General features: G+C 37.7%; 6 protein-coding genes and 1 non-coding gene across 8 annotated transcripts; 3 read left to right on the forward strand and 4 right to left on the reverse strand.

Annotated features, from left to right (window-relative positions):
- Nucleotides 1-786: 786 nt before the first annotated feature.
- On the forward strand, nt 787-3,422 carry LOC103324362 (nudix hydrolase 2-like). The gene is made up of 8 exons (XM_008226408.3): nt 787-1,036; nt 1,171-1,236; nt 1,338-1,475; nt 1,915-1,992; nt 2,087-2,137; nt 2,225-2,259; nt 2,676-2,784; nt 2,966-3,422. The coding sequence occupies exons 1-8, from the start codon at nt 872-874 to the stop codon at nt 3,164-3,166; spliced, it is 843 nt and encodes a 280-aa protein (XP_008224630.2). The 5' UTR covers nt 787-871; the 3' UTR covers nt 3,167-3,422.
- A 117-nt stretch (nt 3,423-3,539) lies between these two features.
- On the reverse strand, nt 3,540-3,613 carry TRNAI-AAU (transfer RNA isoleucine (anticodon AAU)). The gene has a single exon. It is a non-coding gene; the product is annotated as a tRNA-Ile (tRNA).
- A 174-nt stretch (nt 3,614-3,787) lies between these two features.
- NF-YB2 (nuclear factor Y, subunit B2) lies at nt 3,788-5,227 on the reverse strand. The gene is given in 3 exon segments (XM_089047975.1): nt 3,788-4,267; nt 4,269-4,661; nt 5,219-5,227. Coding segments are annotated over 3 exon segments (600 nt in total). The 3' UTR covers nt 3,788-4,069.
- Nucleotides 5,228-7,503: 2,276 nt separating this feature from the next.
- Nucleotides 7,504-9,575, forward strand: LOC103324359 (uncharacterized). The gene is made up of 2 exons (XM_008226406.2): nt 7,504-7,930; nt 9,037-9,575. Exons 1-2 carry the CDS (start codon nt 7,588-7,590, stop codon nt 9,360-9,362), a joined length of 669 nt encoding a protein of 222 aa, XP_008224628.2. The 5' UTR covers nt 7,504-7,587; the 3' UTR covers nt 9,363-9,575.
- Nucleotides 9,527-11,323, reverse strand: MTACP3 (mitochondrial acyl carrier protein 3). 2 transcript variants are annotated; one of them, XM_008226407.3, is made up of 3 exons: nt 11,175-11,323; nt 10,157-10,368; nt 9,527-9,924 (listed from the first exon to the last, which is right to left on the reverse strand). In XM_008226407.3, the coding sequence occupies exons 2-3, from the start codon at nt 10,355-10,357 to the stop codon at nt 9,742-9,744; spliced, it is 384 nt and encodes a 127-aa protein (XP_008224629.1). In that variant the 5' UTR covers nt 10,358-10,368; nt 11,175-11,323; the 3' UTR covers nt 9,527-9,741. The 2 variants fall into 2 exon arrangements, with proteins under 2 accessions (XP_008224629.1, XP_088905553.1); XM_089049427.1 differs by lacking the exon at nt 11,175-11,323 and adding an exon at nt 10,489-10,697.
- A 665-nt stretch (nt 11,324-11,988) lies between these two features.
- LOC103324358 (SNF1-related protein kinase regulatory subunit beta-2) lies at nt 11,989-15,986 on the forward strand. The gene is made up of 4 exons (XM_008226405.3): nt 11,989-12,762; nt 13,582-13,757; nt 13,855-14,017; nt 15,476-15,986. Exons 1-4 carry the CDS (start codon nt 12,562-12,564, stop codon nt 15,800-15,802), a joined length of 867 nt encoding a protein of 288 aa, XP_008224627.1. The 5' UTR covers nt 11,989-12,561; the 3' UTR covers nt 15,803-15,986.
- Nucleotides 15,987-16,530: 544 nt separating this feature from the next.
- Nucleotides 16,531-20,726, reverse strand: OPT3 (oligopeptide transporter). The gene is made up of 6 exons (XM_008226404.2): nt 20,050-20,726; nt 19,461-19,558; nt 18,309-18,878; nt 17,900-18,155; nt 17,608-17,790; nt 16,531-17,471 (listed from the first exon to the last, which is right to left on the reverse strand). Exons 1-6 carry the CDS (start codon nt 20,545-20,547, stop codon nt 16,857-16,859), a joined length of 2,220 nt encoding a protein of 739 aa, XP_008224626.2. The 5' UTR covers nt 20,548-20,726; the 3' UTR covers nt 16,531-16,856.
- Nucleotides 20,727-24,163: the final 3,437 nt, after the last annotated feature.

Raw genomic sequence — 24,163 nt, forward strand, 5'->3', positions numbered from 1 at the left:
AGCAGTGCCAAGCATATATATAAGTTTGAAGTTGATCTGGAAATTTGACTTTTAGTGACAAAAAATCTGAAGAGTACCGTCGCAGAAAATGTTTAGCCACGAAAAACTGATGAACATCCGTCACTAAAAACTTTTTGTAATGAAAAATCTTCAAATTTCCAGACAAAACAGCAACTGAGTTTTTGGGTTTTAGGTCCTTTTTTAAGCTTCAAATCGTCCTAAAACATAATATAAGCAACTATTGCACACTATTGTTCAACATGTGTTGTTTATAGTTCAATTTGTTTATGTTATTCCCTTCCATTTTCAGTGCTTACCTTTAGTTTCCAGCCAATTCCAACAAGAAATGGAGGGAAATGGTTCCAAATTGGTAGCAAATGGGTCCGAGGCATTGAAGATGTGAAAATGAATTGATTTGACGATTATATCCCTGGATTTAACAGTTTTTTATATATATAAAAATGACTATTTAAGAGCACCCATTTTAACGTCATGTAATATAAGTGATACAAAAAACTTTAAAGATAATCGATAGTTTATGAGCGTTTTGTGATAAAAGCCTTAAATCTGAGGATATTTTGAAAAAAAAAGGAGAGAAAAATTTTAAAAGAAGAAAATGGACGAAAATGCCTTATTTATTTTTAGATTTCTAAGGAATCCAATATATTTGCGTATCTTTGATTTGAAAGTTGAGTGATTTTTGTCTTTTTTTTTGTCTTTTTGAAAAAGCCAAAACTTTTTTCAAAAGTGAAATTTTTTTTATGTTTAAAACCTAAAAAACCTTAAATGCAATTACGGATCAAACAGTGGCCCCAGGTGGCAGGTGTTCATCTTCTTCATCATCATCATTGACATCGAACCAACACCATAGATGGCCGGCGAAAGTGAAACAATTGTGAGTACCGAAAGTGAGGCAAAGCGACTGGTCGGTACCAATGACCCGTACGGCGGCGTGATCGTCCACATCAATGAGCCTATGGACCCTGCTACCTTCCTTTCTCTTATTACCTCTTCAATTGCGCATTGGAAGCTACAGGTAATGCCATCTAAATATCAATCGGATGATTATGAAGAATTCTAATCAACTTCAATCTCAAATTTCTTCCCCAGTAAGTAGATTCATTTGTTGATTTATGCTTTTATATTGTGGGTGTGGGTGCAACCGTGCAGGGCAAGAAGGGTGTTTGGATCAAGTTGCCTTTAGATCGAGTCAATCTTGTCGAAGCAGCAGTGAAGGTCAATTAAATTCTATGATTAATGGTTAATTATTTAAAAAATGTTATCATACAACAAGAAGTAGTTAATGGATGTTGGGCAGGAACGGATTGCAAATGCAGGAAGGATTCTGGTACCACCATGCGGAGCCTGATTATTTGATGCTGGTGTATTGGATTCCTCAGACCCCTCATACCCTTCCTGCTAATGCCACCCACCGAGTAGGAATTGGCGCATTTGTCATCAATCCTAACAGAGAGGTATATGGATAACTTAACTCTGCTGTCTGCTCTGCTTCCTGGGCCACCATTTATCATTTCATCGTTTTATCCTCTTCATCTCAATTTCAAGCGTTTTTCTTCGTATAAATTCCAGAAACTCGTTTCAAAAACAACATTTTTGGATTGTACGGTTCTAATTGTTTCAGATTTACTATAGTTCAGCTGAGTCAATAGGCGTGAGCTAGTCTTTAATATTGCATTTGGCAGGGGCTTAAAGAAGGCATTTTCTCTTAGTCCTAATATTGCCTTACTGATTCTCAAGCTATTTGACATCGGTTTTATTTTGTTTCTGAGATGATCAGTTTCAGAAGGGTTCCATATGCACCTGCAATGCTTTGGACTTTTCACTACATTTGTTGTTTTCTTTGACTCTGCTATAATGGCTGAAGTTTCTGGGTTTGTAAACATTCAATGGCAGGTGCTAGTAGTCCAAGAAAATAGCGGACTGTTACGGGGGACAGGTGTATGGAAGTTTCCTACGGGAGTTGTAGATGAGGTGTGTGTGCATTCCAGGAGGTATTGGTTTTGTTTTTCAATGCAATGTAGTGTACTTCAAGTCTAACCAATGTATTAAACTTTATCTTCTCTAGGGAGAAGATATTTGTGCAGCCGCTGTGAGAGAAGTCAAAGAAGAAACGGGAGTAAGTTGATACTATGCAATGCAGTTACACTTCATCAATTTAAATGAGTATTCTTTCTTCATGCTTCTGGATTTTCTGTGGTTTCAGATTGACTCGGAGTTTGTAGAAATTCTAGCATTCAGGTATATATGATGTTTGCTTAAGATAAACTATTTTAGTATAAACTTAACCTCGGGTTCAAGACTGTAAATCAAGTTGAGACACTTGCAGATTCATGAACTAAAATATGACAGTTCTATAGAATGATTTGCAATCATATAGGACTTCATTTGTATAATCTTGAAACTAATACATGACAACCAAGTTTTAACACATTTTATACATTAGGCCCTGGCACCATGCTTCCTTGAATATTGTTGGGTTTAAAGATTTCTGAATGTTCTTGACTGCATTAAGTTAGAAATTTGAATTCTTGTTCCTTTTCTCCCAAGTTTATTGTATGGTTCTCATATTGCTCATTTTCTGATGTTTACTTTTTGGTTATTTTAGCTATTCGGAAAAAAGTATATTCTTCATACCTTATTCTTATAATTTGCAGACAAAGCCACAAGTCATTTTTTGAGAAGTCAGATGTATTTTTTGTGTGCATGATGCAACCCCTCTCCTTTGACATCCAAAAGCATGATCAAGAGATAGAAGCTGCCCAGGTAATTTTTGGTTAAGGGATGGTAATACGAATAGGAGGAATTGCCAGAAACTCATTTAGTTAAGAATCCAAAATGTGTATAGGTTTTCAAGTCCTTATGATAATTTTCTTTCCTGTTTTTCCCTGTGTAAAGTTCTTGAAGTTTATTCTATATTGACACACTTGTTTGCAATGGCTTGCAGTGGATGGCATTTGAGGAATATGCAGCCCAACCATTTGTCCAGAAAAACGAGCTTCTAAACAACATCAATGACATATGCAAAGCGAAGATAGATGGGCAGTATTCTGGATTTTCTCCAGTACCTACAATGAGTTTTTCTGATCAGAAGATGAGCTACTTGTACTTGAATGGTAAAGCAACCAAGAGAGACAGCAGAGGTTGATCATCAGCCCTGGAAATTCTACTCTAGCAAGCAAGGGAGTTTTTTTTTTTTGGGTTGTAATCCAACAAATTATTAAACTATTTGTGTCTTTCATCTTTCTAAGAGATACTGATCGTTCAGATCAGACCCCAAAAAAAAAAAAAAAGATATACTGATCATTATACGATCAGAACTTCTTTGCATTGTAACAACCAACATTTGAAGAGAACCATGGTTTATTAACCAATCACCAAAAAGAAATATTTGCATTTTCTTCTGTCTGATCCTAGTTATTTGTGAAGTTTTTCTGTTGTGTTTGCGAGAATATACCGACGATAAGGATGTAAGACAGTATTGTGGTGAGGAGTGAAAACATTAAAAATAGCTAACCCAATGGCCCATGCAGGTCTCGAACCTGCGACCTTCGCGTTATTAGCACGACGCTCTAACCAGCTGAGCTAATAGGCCGGTTGGTTGAATAGTTTCAAATTTCCTTTTATAAACCACTAGGCTCCGCTGCACTAAATACTGGAACGTCTCCCTCCCAAGTCCCAACACCAATCAAGTATTTGTACCGTACGTTTTCATTCATTGTACCCCCAAAAAAAAAAACGATGAATACGAACGTTTGATCCAAAAACATATAGAAAATAATGCTTACTTCCTTTCGCATCTAAAAAAAGAATACAACATATGTTATTCCAAAATTTGGAATTAAGGGTTTGGAAATTGCAGTCATTTTGTACGCCTCTCCTCATATAATCCATTAATATTTATATTTCAGACGCAAATTAATAAGAAGCAATAGACCAACCTTATCCGCACGCAGTACACATAGAAGCGGGGAACAAGAAAACGCACAGTTAGCTAATACTATATAGTATGGATATCCAAACAGTCAAACCCTACCTTGGTCTCCATGCCTTATAGACTAGAGGGTCCACTACCAGATCCATAAAGATGAGGATGATGCCCTTGACCTTGATGATGATGATGATGATGATGTTGATGACCCATCATCATCCCACCATACATGTTCATCCCAGGTGCATGCAGGTGCTGCAACTGCTCACTCTGCCTTTGATCATGATATTCATGAGGATGCGTACAGCAGCTGCCTAGCCAATCCTGTTCCAGCAGTCTTCTCACCCTCCATCTCTCTGAACTTGTGCAAATAAATCTTGAGAGGCTCCACGTATTCCTTAAAACACAGCGTCGTCATGGCCCACAATAGATCGTCACCGTTGATTGTCTTCCTCTTCTCCCTCCGGCAATTACCCGAGGCCTCTCCCGTGGTGAAGCTGATGAACTCTGAGACACACTCCTGCACCGTCTCTTTAGCGTCTTTTAAAATCTTGGCGTCGTTGCCTGGCAAACCTTTCTTCATCATCCTGCTCACGTTTGCAATCGGTAAAAACCTGTCGTGCTTTCTCGCTGAGGATGATGAAGATCTTGTGTAATTCGTTTCTCCTCCTCCTCCTGCTCCCGAGTCGTTGTCCGAGTCAGCGATATATATCTATATGATATAGGGAAGGGTTTTTCAATTGAAAACAGTAACTGATTCATTTAAAAATGAATTAATGAATGTGAATTCTAGATGTATTCAGAGTTATAGCAAAGGAAGTTTTATATGCTAAATTCAATTTTGCTAATGCTCTGCCCCCCTCTTGGAGGGGTTGGATTGCTTTTTCTCCTAGCTAAGCTGGGATCTTGAGGGATTATATTGCTCGGTCTCTGATATGTGGAATGGTCTCGGACCGTTCATTTATCGCGATAAGATTTTAACACTCACTTTGTATTCAAGCTCGATTATGAAAGAATTAATGTGACGATCATATTATCACGTAATGTATACGACGTGTTATAATAAAATATAGAGAAATGCGACAATGATGCTAAAAATTTCAATGACTTTTACGCACAAGCCGACCACGAGGGGTGTGTGGCTGTGGCACAGACAGGGCCTTGTTTAATTGGATTCTTGGGCACTAATTAAACCCGATCCAACCGCACTGCCACATTAGAGAGACGAGTTTATATTAATATTTACAAGTAATAGAAGTCAAAACAAACGTGGTCCATCGATATGGATGGTGGGTTACCCTTTTTCACCAATTGTGTAGGCAGGCATTGACCTCATTTCGTCAGCCTTACGATTGAGGAGGAGGAGGAGGAGAGGAGCATCCGAGCATGTATTTCAACTTCATTTCATAATTGCATGGGACCAACCATCCATCCACAGTGAGTGAGTGTAGGAAAATAAGAATATAAAATTTATCTCGCACTTAAACTTTGTTGTTGCCCACTTTGGACGGTACCCTTTCTTCTTCTGATGATCCATCTTAGAATTTTGATGATGTTAGTATATGTCAACAAAATATCTTAAATATTTAATTATGCTCATATCTTTTATCCTTCTTTAAAATATAGATGTAATTATAAAGAAATACAACCCGCTTGCTATCTTATTGATAACTCTTTTTGAATGACCATAATCATAGAATGGGGTCCACTTAAGCACCTCTCCTTTTCTGGGGTGGGTGTGTGTGTGTGTTCACGTGTCCATATATACCTATAAATAATTAATCATGATGAGTTTTACAAATTCATAAGTGAGAACCTGTAATTTTGATCTTGTAAAGAACTTGATCTCTGCAGGTGCAGTGCAGGGATGTCTTGGGCAGTTTTCTTTTTAAGCTGAAACTCAAAGCGGCCTGGCCTGCATTTATAATTTATTTATGCTGGTGCTTCTTCTCTGCTCCCTTTATATTATACTAATCAATCAGGATCCCATCAGTATTAATTAACAGTATAATTTATTTCTTTGAGAAGACAGTATTAATTAAGGTATGATTAAATTGTAAACCAAAGTGGACCACAATGTCATGTCTTACTTATAATTTATGGCTCTTTACCTTTTAAATCAATAATAGTTAGCTAGTCGTCCCCCAAATTTTATGTCCTAATCACCATTGTTAATTTTCGGTTAGCCATCACAAACCATATTGCATATTAAATTGTTTCTCCTGGCTATGGCTTGCTTGCTCCTCACTGCACAAAACATCCACACACAAATTAACGGGATGGGATGTCACTAAATTTGCAATTTATATATATGACTCGACCTGCGAAAACGATTCGTATTAAACATAAATTAATCAGCTGTCTAATTCTCATGAACACCAATAGAAAGAACATTATTACTTGATGCAATATACAAAATAGAGGGGTCTTTTTCAAGAATCGTTGAAATACCATCTTCTGTATTCTCAACCAAAAATATCAAACAATTATGGGTTTTCAAAGTCTTAGTACCATCATTTGATGTATGAGACTCATACATTTCATGTATGTATATATGTTTCTTAGACTCCCCGAATTTCTACAATTTACGCAATCTTTGATATCAGCAGGGATTCCACAATAATAATATTTTTTCCACACCAAGAGAGAGGCAAAATGTGAAACTCATTAAGATTCTTTTGTATTCTTAGGTTACTTGTTTTAGCAAATGAAATCAGTTGGAATTTGGGAAGGTTGTTCAACGATAACCTGCAAATGACAATTTCAGTTTCCCAACAATGTAAGTTTGGGCCAAATAGAAGTTCTATCTATCTATCTATTTGTTGGATATAAATAGATAGATAGCCACTTTCATAAGTGCCACCTGTCATGTGACTCATGCTGTTGTGAAGTAAGTGTAAGTGGGGTTTACCCACCCAAAGAGAAAAATTGCCATGTTAACATACAATTAATTCCTTAATTTTCTAATTTAATCAGGTTCTATGTATTATTATCATGTGTTTAAGACGGAATCAAATATTATTATTGGAGAGAGAGAGAGAGAGAGAGAGAGAGTGCTTGTCTTAACTTCCAAGTTGTGATGACTGATGAGACGTGTGTTTGCTTGCTTAATTAATTTAGTAATATTAGTAAACGGAGTGTATTTTGCCCTTCAAAATCTGATTAACAAAAGAATACGTACAAGATAAGAGTAGGCTACCAACCAACAAATTAACTTCCCGTCCACCCTCTCCAACTTCTGCCTTTGTACTTCGTCTTGCCTTGGATCAATATTAAAATAACATCCTTGACCAATATAGCCTCCATTTCGTCTTAATATCAATGACCTACCTTTTGTTCTGTTTCGTCTTCATTGTAAAATGACCAACAACGCCTTTCGGGATGTCCACACCACACCACAAGGTTATAACTTATGTCTGTAGAGCTTTTGAGGGCAAAATGGTAACTCAAATTGGATGTAGCTATGCACGTAGGAGACGTAATATGAACTGGTGATCGAGGGCAATATGAAATTTAAATGCGAGCGAGGGCGAGGGCTTCTATATCTATTCTATTTTCTATATATACAAACCACATGGGGATCGGTCGATGATAAAATTATTACAAAGGAAGGAGAGCTACAAACACACAAAAAGAAGATGGTGAGCTACTTTTGCGGCTGGCACAAGCTTGTGAATGATTTCATCTACAAACTAGTTCTGCTAAACCTGTTGATATGCAGCTGCCTCAGCCTCAGCAGATCAGTTTCTATGGACTCGGCCGCCGATATTGATGATCAAGTACTAGTGAACAACAATAACCCATTAGACCAACTCATGTCCAGCCAACAAGATATGGTCCAAATTGCTGGATATGGAGAAGAGAAGCTTTCCACCGTCCTAATTACAGGCTCCGTCCATTGCGAGGAGGCTTGTAATAATTTGCATGCTCAAACTCATCATCCTGATCATCAACTTCATCTTCATGCATGGCCTCTCTCAGGTTTGTGTCTCTCTACATGGATTTAATTAATGCTCATTCTCTTGATAATTATATAATTAAAGAATACGTACGTACCATTATATTCATATCTATCCATAGAGATATGATCAATATTTAGAACATAGCAGACTAATTTCCTAAAGCTTGCTTTTCTTTCTTTTTGTTTTGCTTACTTGAATTAAGTTGAGATTAATATCATTAATTCGAAATATATAAATCTAATTTACTTACATATATCATCTTCTCCATTTTCGTCTCTCTTCCTTTTTGTGGCAAATGTTATGCGCTTTGTCAAAGTAATATCATTACTGCGCGCAATACCATCAGCTATAACAACAATATCATTAGTACTCCACTTTCATCTCTCTGTCTTCCTTAATTCAGATTGATGTGTGCTGAATCCGAGCTCAAAGTGTGAACAATTTATAAATTTATTTTCAATTTTAGTTTCTTAAATATTAATACTTACATTCAATATCATATATTTATTTTAACACGTGTAGAAGATGTACCACATGACCGCACTACCGTAATATGCTATAATAACTCCCAATTTTTGTTTTTTGAATTAGTTTAGGTGGGTTGGGTTCTAGTAGTGGTTCCTCCATATTGTGTCTTTGCAAATGGCTGCTCCTTTAAGCAATCACCTCAAATTTTGATGTGCACGTTGGACCCGTGAAAATTAACATCTCCTAATTTGATTTGGACATATTGTTTTTCTTTAGGCACAATTCAATTCATTAAAGCATTCCGCTAGATATTAATATAAAATAAGAGTAACGGGAAGCACACCTCTCTGTGTATCTCTATCTTACAGTAACTTTGGACCTTACAGAAAGCAATTCACGATCAACTTCATAATAATAATTAAGATAAACTTAATCTGAGACTTTAATGAAAAGCAAAAACATCATTTTACACTTATATGATATTCTTTAATTCGTGGATATATTTAGCTGAAATAAAGTGAAAAGGATATATTTTGCGAATTTAATTCTGACATTTTCCAATTAACTACGAAATTATTGTTCAGTCAATGTAACAATGATCTTCACCATCGCCATCATCATTATCTGCTGTTTTTTTTTTTTTTCCAAAATCTGCAGGTGCTTTGGTGTCTGTGAATTGCCATGTTAGTGGGAGAAAAAGAAAATCAAGCTTCGCACAAGGCTTTACAGATGAATTTGGGGATTTCATTATTGATCTTCCTTCCAATCTACATGCAATTCCCAACTTGCACAAAACATGTTCGGTTAGGGTAGTTCGAATACCAAAGAACACACAATGCAGACCAGCTTATGTCAGGAGGCACAAGGGACTGAAATTATCGTCAGTCGGTAACGGTATCCGGACTTACAATGCCGGAAATATAAGGTTCCAGCATTTGACCTCTAAACCATCAGAAGCATGCATTAAGATGTTATCATCATAGATACTCATTAAATTGTAGACCGGGATCCAGCACCACAGTTCATCTGGATGGCGCTTCAGTCACAGCATTGACATGCAGGGCTTCGAACCCATTCTACTTATCAGATGTAAAGTATATACAGTTATAGGAAACTATGATGACAGTTATATAATGTATGTAAAAACTGAAAAAAGAAATCATATTTTGTTATATACGCCAACTTCAAGAGATGAACATCATGACTGTAAGTTTTGCAAAATGAGAGGTGCTCTCAATCAGTCTCAAGGTCACCAACATTTTATATTTTATAAAATGACTAATTAATTAATTCATAACATGAGTGAAAAATTATAAAACACAATTTGTCTTCAGAAATCATCTTACGGGAATTACGCAGGACTTAAACACTCTTCTGCTCAGCTCCAGAAACTATGTATCTTGCAACATCAGCGCAGCAGGTCAGCTTATCTGCTTTCTCTTCAGGGATTTCAATGGAGAATTCTTCCTCAAAGGCCATAACAAGCTCCACCCTGTCCAAACTATCCAGGCTTAAGTCCTTCTGGAAGTCAGCTGTTTCAGTAACCTGTTCAGAGGTCAAGTTGCCTGTTAATTTCTAACATTCTTGTTATTGGATGAGGACAAGGTAAATGTTGCCTGCAATTAAATTGCAGTACCAAGTTTAACAATAAGCAGTACTTAACATAATGTACTGTAATGAACATGGCCAATTGCTGGTCCATCAATTCATACAAGTATTAAACGCACAGATGAGAGGAAGACTAGTTAAACTAAAGCAGTAAGAATGAAATAACTACCTTAGATGCATCAATTTTATCAAATTTCTTCACGAGTCCAATCACTCGGTCCATTATCTGATCAGTGCTGGTAGTACCTGTTGCGGCACACATGTGGCGGCTCAGAGATTTCAGCACAATTCCTCTTTCAGTGAGCAACCATTTTTCGGCTGAACTCCCTACCCTCACATGCCACAAGATGGAATTTCTAATGCTTTGCATGTTGAGAAGTTCTGAAAACCAATAAAACTCAGTTTTAAGTTTCAAAACAGCACATACAAATGCAGGGAAGCATCAAGATTGTGACAAACAATTAACAAATCAACATAACATGTAAGGAATGCAATCATGACCTTTTAAGGAAATATAAGAGTGTGCTTATGCATGGAATGCAAATTTGGTTGTTGGGTCACACCCTACCAAAGAGACTACTAAGATAAAGAGGAAAAGGTGGAAGCAGAAAGGGTTCCGCCGTTAGTCGCCACAAGTAGCTAAGTAAAGCATGTAAGTAACAAATGAATGTGAAACCAAAAGCTTAAGCCATTAAGTGAAAAAGTTCATGTGACGGTATTATTATACATATTAACATTGTACTCAACCAACATTAGATTTCTGCTTTAATAATATGAAACCTTGCATTCAAGATATTGATCAGCCATTACTGTAACCCTGCCTAGAATAGAACTTGGTTAGTTAAAAGCAGCGATAGTGCTTGCCTAGACCAGCTGCATTCTGCAGTGCTCCTATCAAAGAAAACAAAAAAGACCATCTGCAGTGCGGCCCATGTGTAGGCATGTATAATTGTGCAGTACCATAGCAAGCTGACAAAACCAAACAGCATTGCATTGTAAACACGAAAATGAAACAAGAGAATGCAGTACAAATTTGCCATTTAGTTCAATTTCGATCAGAGAAACCAGAGAATGGTGTTGGGTTACACAAAAGTAAAAAACAGTGAAAAGATTAAGTGAGTGACAAGGTGCTAAGAGTGGAGAAGGGACAAATATGCGAGGAAACAAAGTAGAGACTGATCACTCACGAGACTGCCGGTGTGGTTCGCTCGCTGTGTGTTTGCTTAAATGCCGCACTGAAAACAAATTCTTGAAACAAGGTGTGGGCGCTTTTCCTGTTTTTCAGGTCGCTTTACGGAGTGGAGGCCTTTGTCTAAGAATATATGTAGTGTATAGATAGACCTGCTGCCGACCAATGAGTATGCGAGAGGGTGATTGACGGAGCCTAATGAATCTTATTTCAGAAGCCCAATCCAACCGAGGCCCAACCCTCTCTCTACTTTTAAACAATTATTTAATTGCCTACATTATTTGTTTTGTCTATGTGGATTCCGTGTCATTAAAAAATGAGTCCTACAACTGTCACATTAGTATTTAACAAAGTCATTAACGGTTTAGGTAATGGAGGGGGTATTTTATAAGTTTTCCGTGACTTTGAGTATGTACTTGTAAATATCTCAAAAAAATGAGTATAAACTTAAAAATGACCTAATAATTTGGGAGGTCTGTTGTAAGTTTGTCTTACTTTATTTTATATCAAGTAACTCGTAAGTAACTCATAATCTAATGATGATTTTCTTCTCGAAGGTGAAAGGGATCCAAGCAAAAAAAAAAAAAAAAGGGTGAATGGGATCTCAAATTCAAAACCCCCCACCTCTCCAATAATAATAATAATAATAATAATAATAATAATAATAATAATAACAACATAAATTGAAAATTACTCTACTTAACACGCGAGAGACACACTCTACTTGCAATAAGGAAAGAAAATGAACAGACAAAATGAATTCTTAAAAAAAACAAATTGATACTCAAAGAAAAATATACGTAAAAGGGAAAGGAAAGGAAAAGAAAGACACACTCCTGAAAGTGAAGGGCCTTCATCGTCCTTGTGGGTTGTAGGGCTGTAGAGTTTGTGGGTTGTGGAGGGGAAGAGAAAGGACTTAAAAGGCAAAAAAAAAGACTTTGTCAACACGATGACGTGAAGAGCATCCCCATTAAACCAACAACATCATTGGGTTACCATTCGATCTTCCAAACTCATCGGAGATTATTACCTCTTTTTTATTTATTATTGTTTATTATTATTACTCATCGATCAATTAATTACTTACCCTTGTTTTTTCACTTTCTTCTTTCCATCTGCCCCCTCCCTTTCTTTGTTGTTGCTTAGTGCTTCTTAATCTAATAATCTCTCTCTCTCTCTCTCTCTCTCTCCCTATATATAAAACGGGTTTTTCTCTGTTGGGCTTTTTTTTCGAGTTTTGACGCCCAATCAATCAAATTTTCGTGCTTTGTGGATTTAAGTTTTCATCATATGAGATTGGATTCCAATTCTGCAAAGTGGGTATGCATCTGTAATTTTGTTTTTGAGGGTTGGTGCTTGGTGGTGGTGATATCGAAACAATCGAAATGGGGAATGTGAATGGGAGAGAAGATGGGGGTGGAAGCCCATCAGCGGCTGAGGAAGAGAGTGGTGGTGGGAGCGTGCAGGAGGGTCATGCCCATGGCCGTGGTGTTAGTGGTGGCGGTGATGGGTCGTCTGAGTTGATGGGTCAATCGCCTCCTCATAGCCCTAGGGCCACTCACTCCCCTTTGATGTTTACTCCTCAGGTCAGCTCCTTTCTTTCCTCATCTTTTGTTTATTTATTCCTTTTCAAGTTAGTGTTTTTGTTATTTTTCCATGGAGATTTAGATTTTACTCCTGTGATATCAAATTGATGTTTCTTAAAATTGGGAACTTTTGTGATTCAACTTAGAACTGGTTGTGTGAATTATGCTGTGCAATTACTTTTTCAACTTAAAATTGATAACTTTCTGACATACCACCTAATTCATATCAGTTTCTCTTAGAAGCTCACTAGTTGCTTGAAGCAAATTCAAAACATAATTTCTTGTTTCTTTGTTTCTGTACTTAATCTGGAAATCAGAAAGAAAGAAAAAAAAAAATGCAATCGGTTTATCATCATGCAATCTGCTTATCTTTGATATTGGCTATGTGGTTCTCTGTGAGAAGTCCGTATTTTGGATCATGGAATTAGCCAAAAAAGGAATACAAGTGGTCAACCGTTGGGTGACTGATGACAGGAAACTAAGTAATAAATTCTGATTCCAAATCCCCCCTCCTCTCTATCTTTCTCTCTCTCCAATTCTGAAATTGGAAAATACGTTTTACATGAATCTATCCCTTGGTGCACTACGAGGCTCTAATATTTGGATTTTTGTTTAGCCCCTTTTTTAATACCATCGAGGACCAACCTATTGGTAATCTGTTGTTCTGCTTAAGTATATTATGTATATGATGAGCTCAGTCAATGCCCTGAATTACGTTCCTGTTACCTGCACCCTTGCCTTTTGTTCATACTGATGTATTTCCTTATTTTTTATCTATGGAAATCCACGATTTTCATCCTTTTGTTCAACTTTTTCCAGGTCCCTGTGGTTCCCTTACAAAGACCAGATGAGATACACATACCAAACAACTCATGGATGCAAACTTCAGGGTTTGAAGACATGTGCTGTGAGCAAGGAATTCCGACTATGATTACATGGAGCTATGGTGGGAAGGATGTAGCTGTGGAGGGATCCTGGGATAACTGGAAGACAAGGTTCCCGAAAATAAAAATAAAAATAGTTTAAGTTTTAAATGTAGTTTGCACTACCTGAACTCTTACCTAAGTTCTTGGTTCTATCTTGTTTTTACAGAATGGCCTTACAGAGATCAGGGAAAGACTTCACGATCATGAAAGTACTGCCATCCGGTGTTTACCAGTATAGGTTTATTGTTGATGGGCAGTGGAGGTTCTCTCCTGATTTACCCTTGGCCCAAGATGATGCGGGCAATTCTTACAACCTTTTGGACTTGCAGGTAATGATCGTCATACCTTCCTAGGTTGATACGTGTGTCGAATGAGTGTGACAATCCTTATAAAACACTTGCATCTGTTTATTGATCTCATTCATAAAAATGAAACTCCTAGTCAGATCAGATGAGTAAGATAACCTTCTCTTGGGACTCAATCACGGACTAATGAGTATAAACTGCTTTTAAAAGTTTCCTTTATCAGAAAATAAGAGCTTATCTCAGAATAGATATTATGACGGCATTGCATGATGCTTGGTATAATAACATTATTCAGAAATTGTATTGCATATGAATTTGTTAAAGCATTCATTAAACTGCGACCTTTTTTAGCATACTGTCTTAGTTCTGTTTATGTAAATCCTACTTTTATGCAATTTGTTTTCCTTTAGATATTTAGTGATTATAGTAGACACTCTGGAATATGGATAATTTCCTTGATATTTCTTCTATGGTGTAAGATTCATAAGATTTCCGTCATTATAGTCTAATTTCTTCAATATCAATACTTGTCGAGCAGATCCTTAATATTTTTATCAATGTTGATATTAACACGTTCAACTTAGCTTAGCTGTTAAATTCATGTTTGCATTTTAGGTAGAGTGCTTGTTCACTTTCACTGTGTATCCAGTTTTTTATTCATAAACTTCTCTTACCAAATTTCTGTTTTTCGAAAGATTTTTTTTTCCTTTTTTGGAAATGATGTTCAATAAGGTTCTGGGAGATCTCTGTCTTTTCTTTTCCAGTGAGTTTTAGTTAGTCCTTTCTTTCATGTTTTGGATTTTATATAGAGAATAATCTGGGCAGCCGATGCCTGTGACATAAAGAGTTTCAGTATATGGGAGAAGGATCAAATTACACCCGTTTAACCATCTTTTTGCTACACCCCTGTACTTTTAGTTTGATCTATTGGATTATAATTTCTCCTTATGCTTGTCATGCTCACAGGTTTTGAAGATAATCAGAAATTTATAACACCTTCATTCATTTATAAAGAAAAGCTCAAAATGATGTTTTTTTTTATTGTTTTAAAATAGGCAAGGAGCATGAGTTTATGGGTCAGATACTAATTGAGATTTAATTCATGTAAAATTCGGCATGCATGCTAAGCACTAGAAGGATGGTTAATCCAATGGCAGGTTTTTAAAAACACTGATCTCAATGATACCAGGTTTAGCTTTTGAACCTTTTACTTCATGTACTCCTTCAATTGAAATTACACATTTAAATGAGGATTTTTAATCACCGTGTTGATTTCCCTTTTCTTGTATCTTTTTCTGAATTAGTGCTGTCAGTTCTTAGTCTCTAAAATGGCATGGCGGAAATATACAACATGCAAGCAGAATCATGCACTTGCATTTTCTCATTGCTGGGCTATCTGAGTCTGAACAATAGTATGACAACTTGTTGGAATAGTATGTGCGAGTCCACGAAGCTGATTGATATTATTGGTTTCTTCTACAGGATTATGTTCCAGAAGACATTGGCAGCATTTCTGGTTTTGAACCTCCCCAGTCCCCTGACTCAAGTTATAACAACCTGCAGCTTGGATCTGAAGATTTCGCAAAGGAGCCGCCATTGGTTCCCCCACACCTACAAATGACACTGCTCAATGCGCCGTCATCTTACATGGAGATGCCGCCTCCTTTGTCAAGACCTCAACATGTGGTACTCAATCACCTTTACATGCAGAAAGGGAAGAGTGGCCCATCTGTGGTGGCACTTGGTACAACGGAGAGGTTTATAGCGAAGTATGTTACAGTGGTTCTCTACAAGTCCTTGCAGAGATAAGCATACACAGAATGTTTGTCTGGACACTACAGACCCCTTTATGTAGTTAGTTTATATAAATTGAAAAGTTCAATGCCATTTTCATGGCTTCGGTATGTTGAGGAAGGATTATCAGGTGAAACTTCAAGATTGTATTTTCACACAATTCCATTGCTAAATGACCATTGATCCAGCTGCTTTTGCATACTGATTCTTACTTGCACTTACTGGTTGTTCATTTATTTTGTTCAAGGGAAATGTGTATCCGATATGATCAAATTACTTAACGTTGGCCCTTATTTAGTCTGTTACCCGAGGTTGCCTACCTTTTGGCAAAACTTGGGAATCACCAGACCCCCGTTTTTTACAGACTTGTCAAAATGAACTTACAACTGAACAACGAAAACATGAATCAAAAGAAACGAAAGATGAAAATCGTATTTGTGGGAACCTGCACATTCACTGTTTTTATATATAAATTTTAAAAGTTTGGTTTCTAACAGGAGAAGTATGCCATGCTAATGTGCCTTTGATGATCCACATCTCAGGAACTCTGGGAAGGTAGAGAAGAAATTAGTATGATAAAATATGATAAAGTGATCAGAATGATCACTACTTTCAATGGAGATAATGAAAAATCACTTCACCTTTTGCTCTGCTATTCAACCCAGCCTGGCTGAGGATGTCAAACATATTTTATTGTCTAGGAGGAATTACGCTTACTTGTGCATCAACAAGTTGGGAGGCCATTCAAAGATAAACATAATTTTTTTTTAAAGAAAGATGAGTAAGAAAAGAGAAAGAAGAATGGCATGTGCAGAGATGGCAAGCATAGCTACTTATCTATTGCCAATTCAAAGATAATTAACTGCCATACATTTCATCTAAACGAGAAATTTATGCTATAACAGAACATAAAAGTAGAACAACCAATCCTTCCATTGTTTACTACACAAGCTCGTACGAACTCTGGCACTTGTCCTCTTCCTCCACAACGACAACCTACCCTCCTTCCTTAGCTTTGAATCTTGAAAATGAAATACTATATCTCTTTGTTTCTTTTTTCTGTGGCTATTTAAAAAACTGGACATCCTTCAACCTTAATACCTGGGGCAGTGGGGCATGTTGCCAAAGGACAATGGTCAAGTTCAGTCCCCCACCATTTCACATTGTAGTTATTGTTCTGCAAGGCAAAGAAGAGTAGGACGCCCATAAATGCTGTCCCAGCATCCAACGCTGCAGATAGGACATAGTTGTATTTCTGCCACCAGCGCTTGTGATATTTGAACACGAAATAGTTGAAGATACCTCCAGTGATGAGCCAGCTTGCTATATTGGTGGGAGTTGCAGGCGGCATCCCGGCAAAGCCATAAGTAATGACTGGCATGTTTATCAAGGGAATCCATTTCTTGTCCGGGAAGATTTTGCTCAATATCCAAATTGGAACTGGCAAGAAAGCTCCGACAATGAATAGCCATACCAAGTTCCTATACAGTCCTCCAGGTCCAAACAGTCGCCTTGGTCCAATCAAGCCCCAAATAACAGAAGCATCAAATGTGACTTTGTACTTTGGACAAGTCCAGGGGCTGTTTGGATGGTGTGCATCAATATCGCATAAGTTGTCAATGCTCTCCAACATCCACCATGCAACTGCGAGGTTCACAATACCAGCAACCAGAGTTCCCACCAGCTGGAGACAAACGAACAAAGGAAGGCAATGTACTGGAATATCAGTTTAACATAACTTTGACACAAAAAGGGGAATACCATTTAGGAACAGAAACAGAAACAGAAATGCCAAGTATGACTTTCTGTGATGAAAATACCTGAGCTGTGTACATGCAACGAGGTGGAATCTTCATATAGTGCCCAAGTTTAAGGTCAGATAGGAAAGAGAGCGCATGCACAGTGCTGATTCGTCCATAGATTTTGAACAACAAGTTCGCAATTGGTTTTCCTGGTAGAATATACCCAATAAGGAATTGTGCTATGATGTCAAATCCAGGTTGCTGCACGAAAGCCACAAGATGTGTTTTTTAGTGGTTAGAAAGGTATTTCACAGTTGTTTGTGCACCAGTAAAGATGAGGAAAGAAAGAATCAAGAAATCATAGAATTACTTGGTTGGTGGTTGCTTGAATAACCCCAACTGGGAGGGTGACAATGAAAGACAAGACAAAGCCAAATAGCAACCCCCACCACGGCAGCTGCACAACTTCTTTCCATACAAAGCACATTAGCAGGGACAGGGCAATGCTCCCTCCTAATAGGATGAGGAACCACCACTGAGGCACTTGTTTGTAACGCTGCATCAGTTTTTCATGGATATCCACTTTCACATTCTTCATTGCTGATCTGCTTTGCTTCAAAATAGCACTAGGAAAAGGAAAAATCCAGGATAACTTTGTCAGTTGAGTATGAACAATTTACTCCACGTATCCAAGGTTAGGTAACTTGCTCTGCAGATGGCAACAAATTAATAACAGTAGTATGAGTGGAGAATGGAACTTAAAGTTTAATTGAAAGTACCTGCCATGAAACAGTGCCACATGAACGAGGGTTGCTGAAAATCTTGCAAATCCTGATCCAATGGATAAAGCGAAAAGCGGGCTAAGATAGAGCTTGCCGTAACTATTATAGGCATCAATGTTAAGATCAAACTGGGGTGTCAAGATCTTGGTAGTGTCATATTTCTGGCCACTAGAGGTGAATAGCTGGTTGGAAAATATAGGGAACTTTCGAGCATCGAAAGTGTTAAACTTCCAGTAGCAAACAGGGACAATGACATAGATGAACAAGACAAATCCAACCCCAACGTTGAGAATGGAAGTCCAGGGAGTGACTAGGGGGCTGCCATGATAAGCTGAAATCCCAGCCCAATCAAGGGTGAAAGCACCAACCCCAAGTCCATGGTAACCTGAGCCAATTTGCTGAGCTGTGATACTGTGTGGCCAAGCCCAGCAGACCCATGAGAAGAAGGTCAAGATCGGGAAAAGGTAGCCAGGGAGTGCATAATAAGCAAAGCTTGCTGTCATGGCAATCAAGAAAAACTGCATCCGTGTAAGGCCTTTTGCTTTATTGTCCTTTTCATGGAGTGCTCTGTGAAAAGTTTCAACACAAACAGCAACAAAGTCATTTTGATGAGATCAAATTCAAGATTATATTACTAGACCAATAACAACATACATTCAAATTCTCTACTTTAAGTTTATGCCATTGCCAACTAAAAGATCACTTTTGCTTTCTTTCGTTCTCCATCAGAGCAAGTAATTCACCATTTAAGAAAGGCGTATCTTCCACTTGACCTTATTTATTATAAAGATTACAATTGTAGCGTTATGCGTTGTGAGGGAATATTACTCCAATCTGGCAAGACAGAGAGCATGAAATGAAACAGATTCTCAACCATTGAACATGCAGCAGCGCTTGGCTTATGACTTCATCACTGACAGGGAAACCGAAAACTTTTACCACAAACATCTAAAACGCAAATTAGAACAGGATTCAACCATTATGGCATCACCCTCCAATTTTATGTTGTTTTGACGAGTCAGTTTAGCAGTGAGTTGGAGGAGGAGAAAGGTTTTCAACTTTAAGCTATTTTATTATCTTACTTTTATCTCTCAATCTCAACAACTAAACGGAACATTGAATAAGGAAAAGCAGAGGACAAAGTCATACCTAAACAGAGAAACCTGAGCAAGGTTGGAAGGCCACCACATTTCAACGGGGTCAACCAGGAACCTCCTGAGAATCCCTGCCCATCCATACCCCAATATCTGCACATCATCAAAAACCCAGAAATTCAAACAAAAATTGCAGCAACTATTCACAAATCTTTGGCTTCTTCATGTTTGCTAGCCTCTATCCACAAATATAATTTTAAAATAAAATAAAAACTTTTTTCTGAATTTGAAAGGCTATTTCTTTATTAACTAAAATTGCCTGACTATTATTATATATTTTTTCTTTTTGGAGAACCCAAAACACTGATTTATTGAAATTGAATGCACGGCAGCGTGATAAGGCCATTCATGGTCATGGGTATGTGCTATATATAAAAATTTCCAAAATCTCTACTCAAATATAAAATTCAAAAGATTACTAGAATACGTTTTATTTTCTTTTTTTTTTTTTTAAAAAAAAAAGAGAAAGAAAAAGAAAGTGAAACCTTCCAAGTTCAGTGAAAAGAAAAGAAACGAAAAGAAGAATTAAAAGACTGAAGAGAAAGTTGAGAGAATGGAAGGGTTGTGGTTGTGAATTAATTAACCTGAGAAGTCAAGACGATGATGAGAGCAAGAAGAAAACTTAAGCTCTGCTTGTAATAGGCCTTCATAATGGTAATGGCACCAATTGAATAGGCATCACCCCCTCCGTAAGAAATCCCACAATTGGCAAAAATGGTGATGATGACATGTTCCTTCATGTTGAAGGGCCCAGGATTCAAGCTGAACCTCCACCCCAGGAGGCTGTACTCGCGCTTTGGGAGGGTGGAGGCCATGAGCTTGCCGATGGGCAGAGCAGCAATTTGCATGAGAATGGCAGAGATGCTGAGGGGCTGCGTACGGAAGGTGAAGAAGGTGTTGAGGAAGATTAAGATGATGCATGTGGTTAAGCCCAAGAACCAGGCCCTGAACGTCATGACAGGCATTGAAGGGTCGTCCGTCTCAGGCACCACCAAGGCCACCTCTTCTATGGCGCATCTCTCATGATCTTCACTGCTCCCATTAGCCGCCTTCTCGGGGTCCATGTGGTTCTTGGACGCCATTGAAACCACTCTCTGTTTTTCCCTGGTACTCTCTTATCCGGGAAACTGAGAAAGAGAAAATAGCTGAACAGAAACAAGTAGTCTGTCTGTGTCCGAAGACTGATGTGTGATTATGTGTAGAGGCTTACAGGTCCCGTACTTGCTTCGGGTTGGAATTTAGTGTCGAGTAATAAGACCAAGACGTAGTTACACACATATATATACACACTGACTTTTGCCAATTAGATGACAATTATGCCCTTAATTTCCTTTTAATGATGTCGCAAAGGTCTCACTGTCCTCGTTCTAGCATACAACAACAAATTTAATTGAAACTCCCGTTTTTGCCTGAAATTGAATTGAATTGGTTATATTACTTATTATAAATTAGAAGAAATGTCCATATGCTAATAATAATATACAATATTGGCTATGCGACATGCATCCTCCAACGAATTACATATGCTCTTGATGAAGGCTTTTGTTTATTTTAGACAAAATATGTACGTATAATCATTGAGAGAAGTTATTTATACAATAAGGTGATTTGTTCGAACCTTCTTTCTTATATATCGTATGTATTGAAAGAACAATACATGTACATATAAGTTGAGCTACAAGAACAAAATAAAAAAGGCCTGTATATCTTTTTCTTGTTTTTTGTGCATTGAAATTCACAAACAATTAATGCCCTTGTCATGTAAGGAGTAAGCCATGATTTGATTTGGTTTAGTTGGCAGTGGCACTGGGTCGTAAATACAAATTTTACCTCGCGCGTGTGAACCACTTTCCCTGAGGGCGTGTGGCATGTTTTAGTTAGTACAAACGTCTCAATCTCCACAAAAGCCACGTCCCTTTTACACGTGGGCTGCCAAAGAAGGACCCGCATAATAAGGTCCATGTCAGACCAGTAACATTGCCACGCAAGATAAAAGCTCGTGTGCAGCTCAAGCTGTTGGAGTTCTAAAAGCCAAACATTATGGGATCCACGTGGCAAAACGTTTGACCTCCCCATTGCGTAAGAATTTTCGGAATCAACAGTGCTCTGCGTTGAACATTGTTTTGGTAATTTCATCAAGTCCGCAATTATTATTTTTCTTTTTTTCGGGGTTGGAATTGCGGAGTAATTATTGGCCTCCAATACAAAAGATTAATTCTATTTTAGGTTTAGATTAGCGAAAAGGGATGGAAAATTGTATGACAGCAAGGCAAATGGTGGTAGTGGATTCGATCATTCATTTGGGACTTGGGAGTGGCAACGGCAATGGCCATGGTTGGTCGCCGCAACTTTACTGCGCGTGTGAACATCACGTGTCCTCAAACGCCTTGCACACAATTGCCTTGTGTTTAGCAAAAACCATCTCTGGCTTCACACATGATTTGTAAAAGTGGGACCCGGATAATCGTCTCCATGTCACACCTAGGTCTGTGCTTATCCAACGTCTTTTTACATTCGAGCAGAAATCAAATCTATAATTGTGTTCAGATTTCACATTATTGCCCAGTAATTTGGGCTCGTGAATACCACGCACTAAACAAATACCAGTAATTCGGGCGGATTCAACCAGCCCACCATCACACTGTTAAATAGTTTTTTTATAATAAAAAATTATAAGTACGAATTCACACATACTATCAAAATTTTATAGATATTCGAACTTAAAATTATTGGTTTGCAAATTAATGTCATTTTTTCACCAAACTAGACTTAGGCTATGCCGTGGCAAAGTTAATAATTTATAGCAATGAACTTGTACTTGTTCCTAAATTGAGTAACTTACGAACTGACAATGATACTATATACCTGTGATATTTTCAAATTTCTGCTGGAAAGAAATTAACAAGAAAAGGAGGGTGCAGTTACTACAAGTTAGTGTGGAATTGTGGCACTTGGATTGAATTTCCGATGTGAGTGCGACTGACATTCGCATTGGAAAGAAGAATAGAAGGATATCACAATCACATACCAGAGGGGAGCAAGAGGTCTTCTGCGCTAGCTTTCATACGTTGTGGCGGTGGGGCCTACAGTAGACTTTTGCAAAGAGACCAAGACTAAGTTGGATTTACTTATTTATTTTTTATGGAGAAATAAGAACAATCAAGACTAACTTGATGAGATGGACCCCCTTTGCAGCATTTTATACAGAGCGAGCGAGAGGACGGACACATGGGAGACTCCGAAACCGTTGGTTTACAAACACCAGAGTTACACAGTGACTCGAATCGAAAGAGTGGAGGAGGAGGGCCCCACCGCTATGAGTGGACCCCGCGAGTCCTCTTAACTCGTAAATTTAGGGTTGACTCAAATCAGCAGTTGAGATTCATTCAGCACTCACCACTCTCCTCCCTCCTCAATCTCCAAAACAAGAGATTGCAAAAGTAGGCATGCACTTAGATTTTAAAAGATCACACCATGGCACTGATAACACACGTGTTTTCCAACCAATATTAGAGATCGCATACCACAAGAGTTAGGGTTGTCATAGTCATACATAAGTCAGAGGTAGGTACTTGTGCTTCACTTTCATTGTAATATGAGTTGCAACGGCTTCATCTTCTGGCACTCCTCTGTAAAGAATAACAAGATCAGACGAGGAGAAATAGAGCTTTCGATAACTTCATCTCAACCTACGTACTCTATCTCAATCATTAGATGGATCCAAAACAAATCGTATATATATATATAATATGTACTTCATTATATCTTTAATTATTAGGTTGGTAGAAGCCTAATTATTTATATCTAAAATTCATTCCATTGACTCATCCATCCGACTAATATCATTAGTATTAAAGATGGAAAGGATAAAAAAGGGCTCGCACCGTCGCACGTCAAAATTACAATAAACATATATACAGAAGTTAAAACATATCAACAAACTTGATGCATATTCTGACACCACCAATAATAATATTACTTGCTTCTAATCTAATCTGATTTTCTATTAGCTAATATTGTTACTTTGTTTTTGGGTTTGTAATGAGGAGTAATTTGTTGCGTTACCGTCAAAGGTCTAGTAATAAATATTAACTCTTCAAGGTTGATTAATCGACACTAATTATATATAATAGGAACTTCAAGTGTAGTTGTAGAATAATTATAATTTTGTGATGAGGTAGGGACAGGGGATGATAATTGGTGGTGGGCCAATTCCAACTAGTTAATGAAGGGAACCCGTGTGATCATGTCCTTTCATGGCATGAAATGTTAAAACTGATTGCATTGCATGTTCCAATTATTTATTAGTATGAAGGTATAATTGTTATGTATATTCTCTCAAATCAAAACTAAACGTTAAAACGTAGTCCTCCTCGTAGATACAACTTACAAATTTAAGCAAACTCTCGCAGCGTTCACACTAAGTATAAGGCATGCTTGTTAGCTATACCCTATGAGTGGCTGGCTTGATAAAGAAGGAATCCGAATAGGTATATATAATTAGGGACAAAGAATTCCACATGGTGGTGGTGAACCAGAAGGAATGGTGATATAGAAAGAAAGAAAACAAGACATTGCATCTACCACCAGAAAACAAAAATAGGTGGGCCTCACCCTCACTGCATCATGTCTCACGGCGGGCCACCTTTCGAGCCAGCGACATATTGATAGATAGATAGATGGATACATATTCCATCC

Source organism: Prunus mume, linkage group LG3 (genome assembly GCF_029339155.1).
Source record: "Prunus mume cultivar Tortuosa linkage group LG3, ASM2933915v1, whole genome shotgun sequence".
Taxonomy (NCBI): Eukaryota; Viridiplantae; Streptophyta; class Magnoliopsida; order Rosales; family Rosaceae; genus Prunus; species Prunus mume.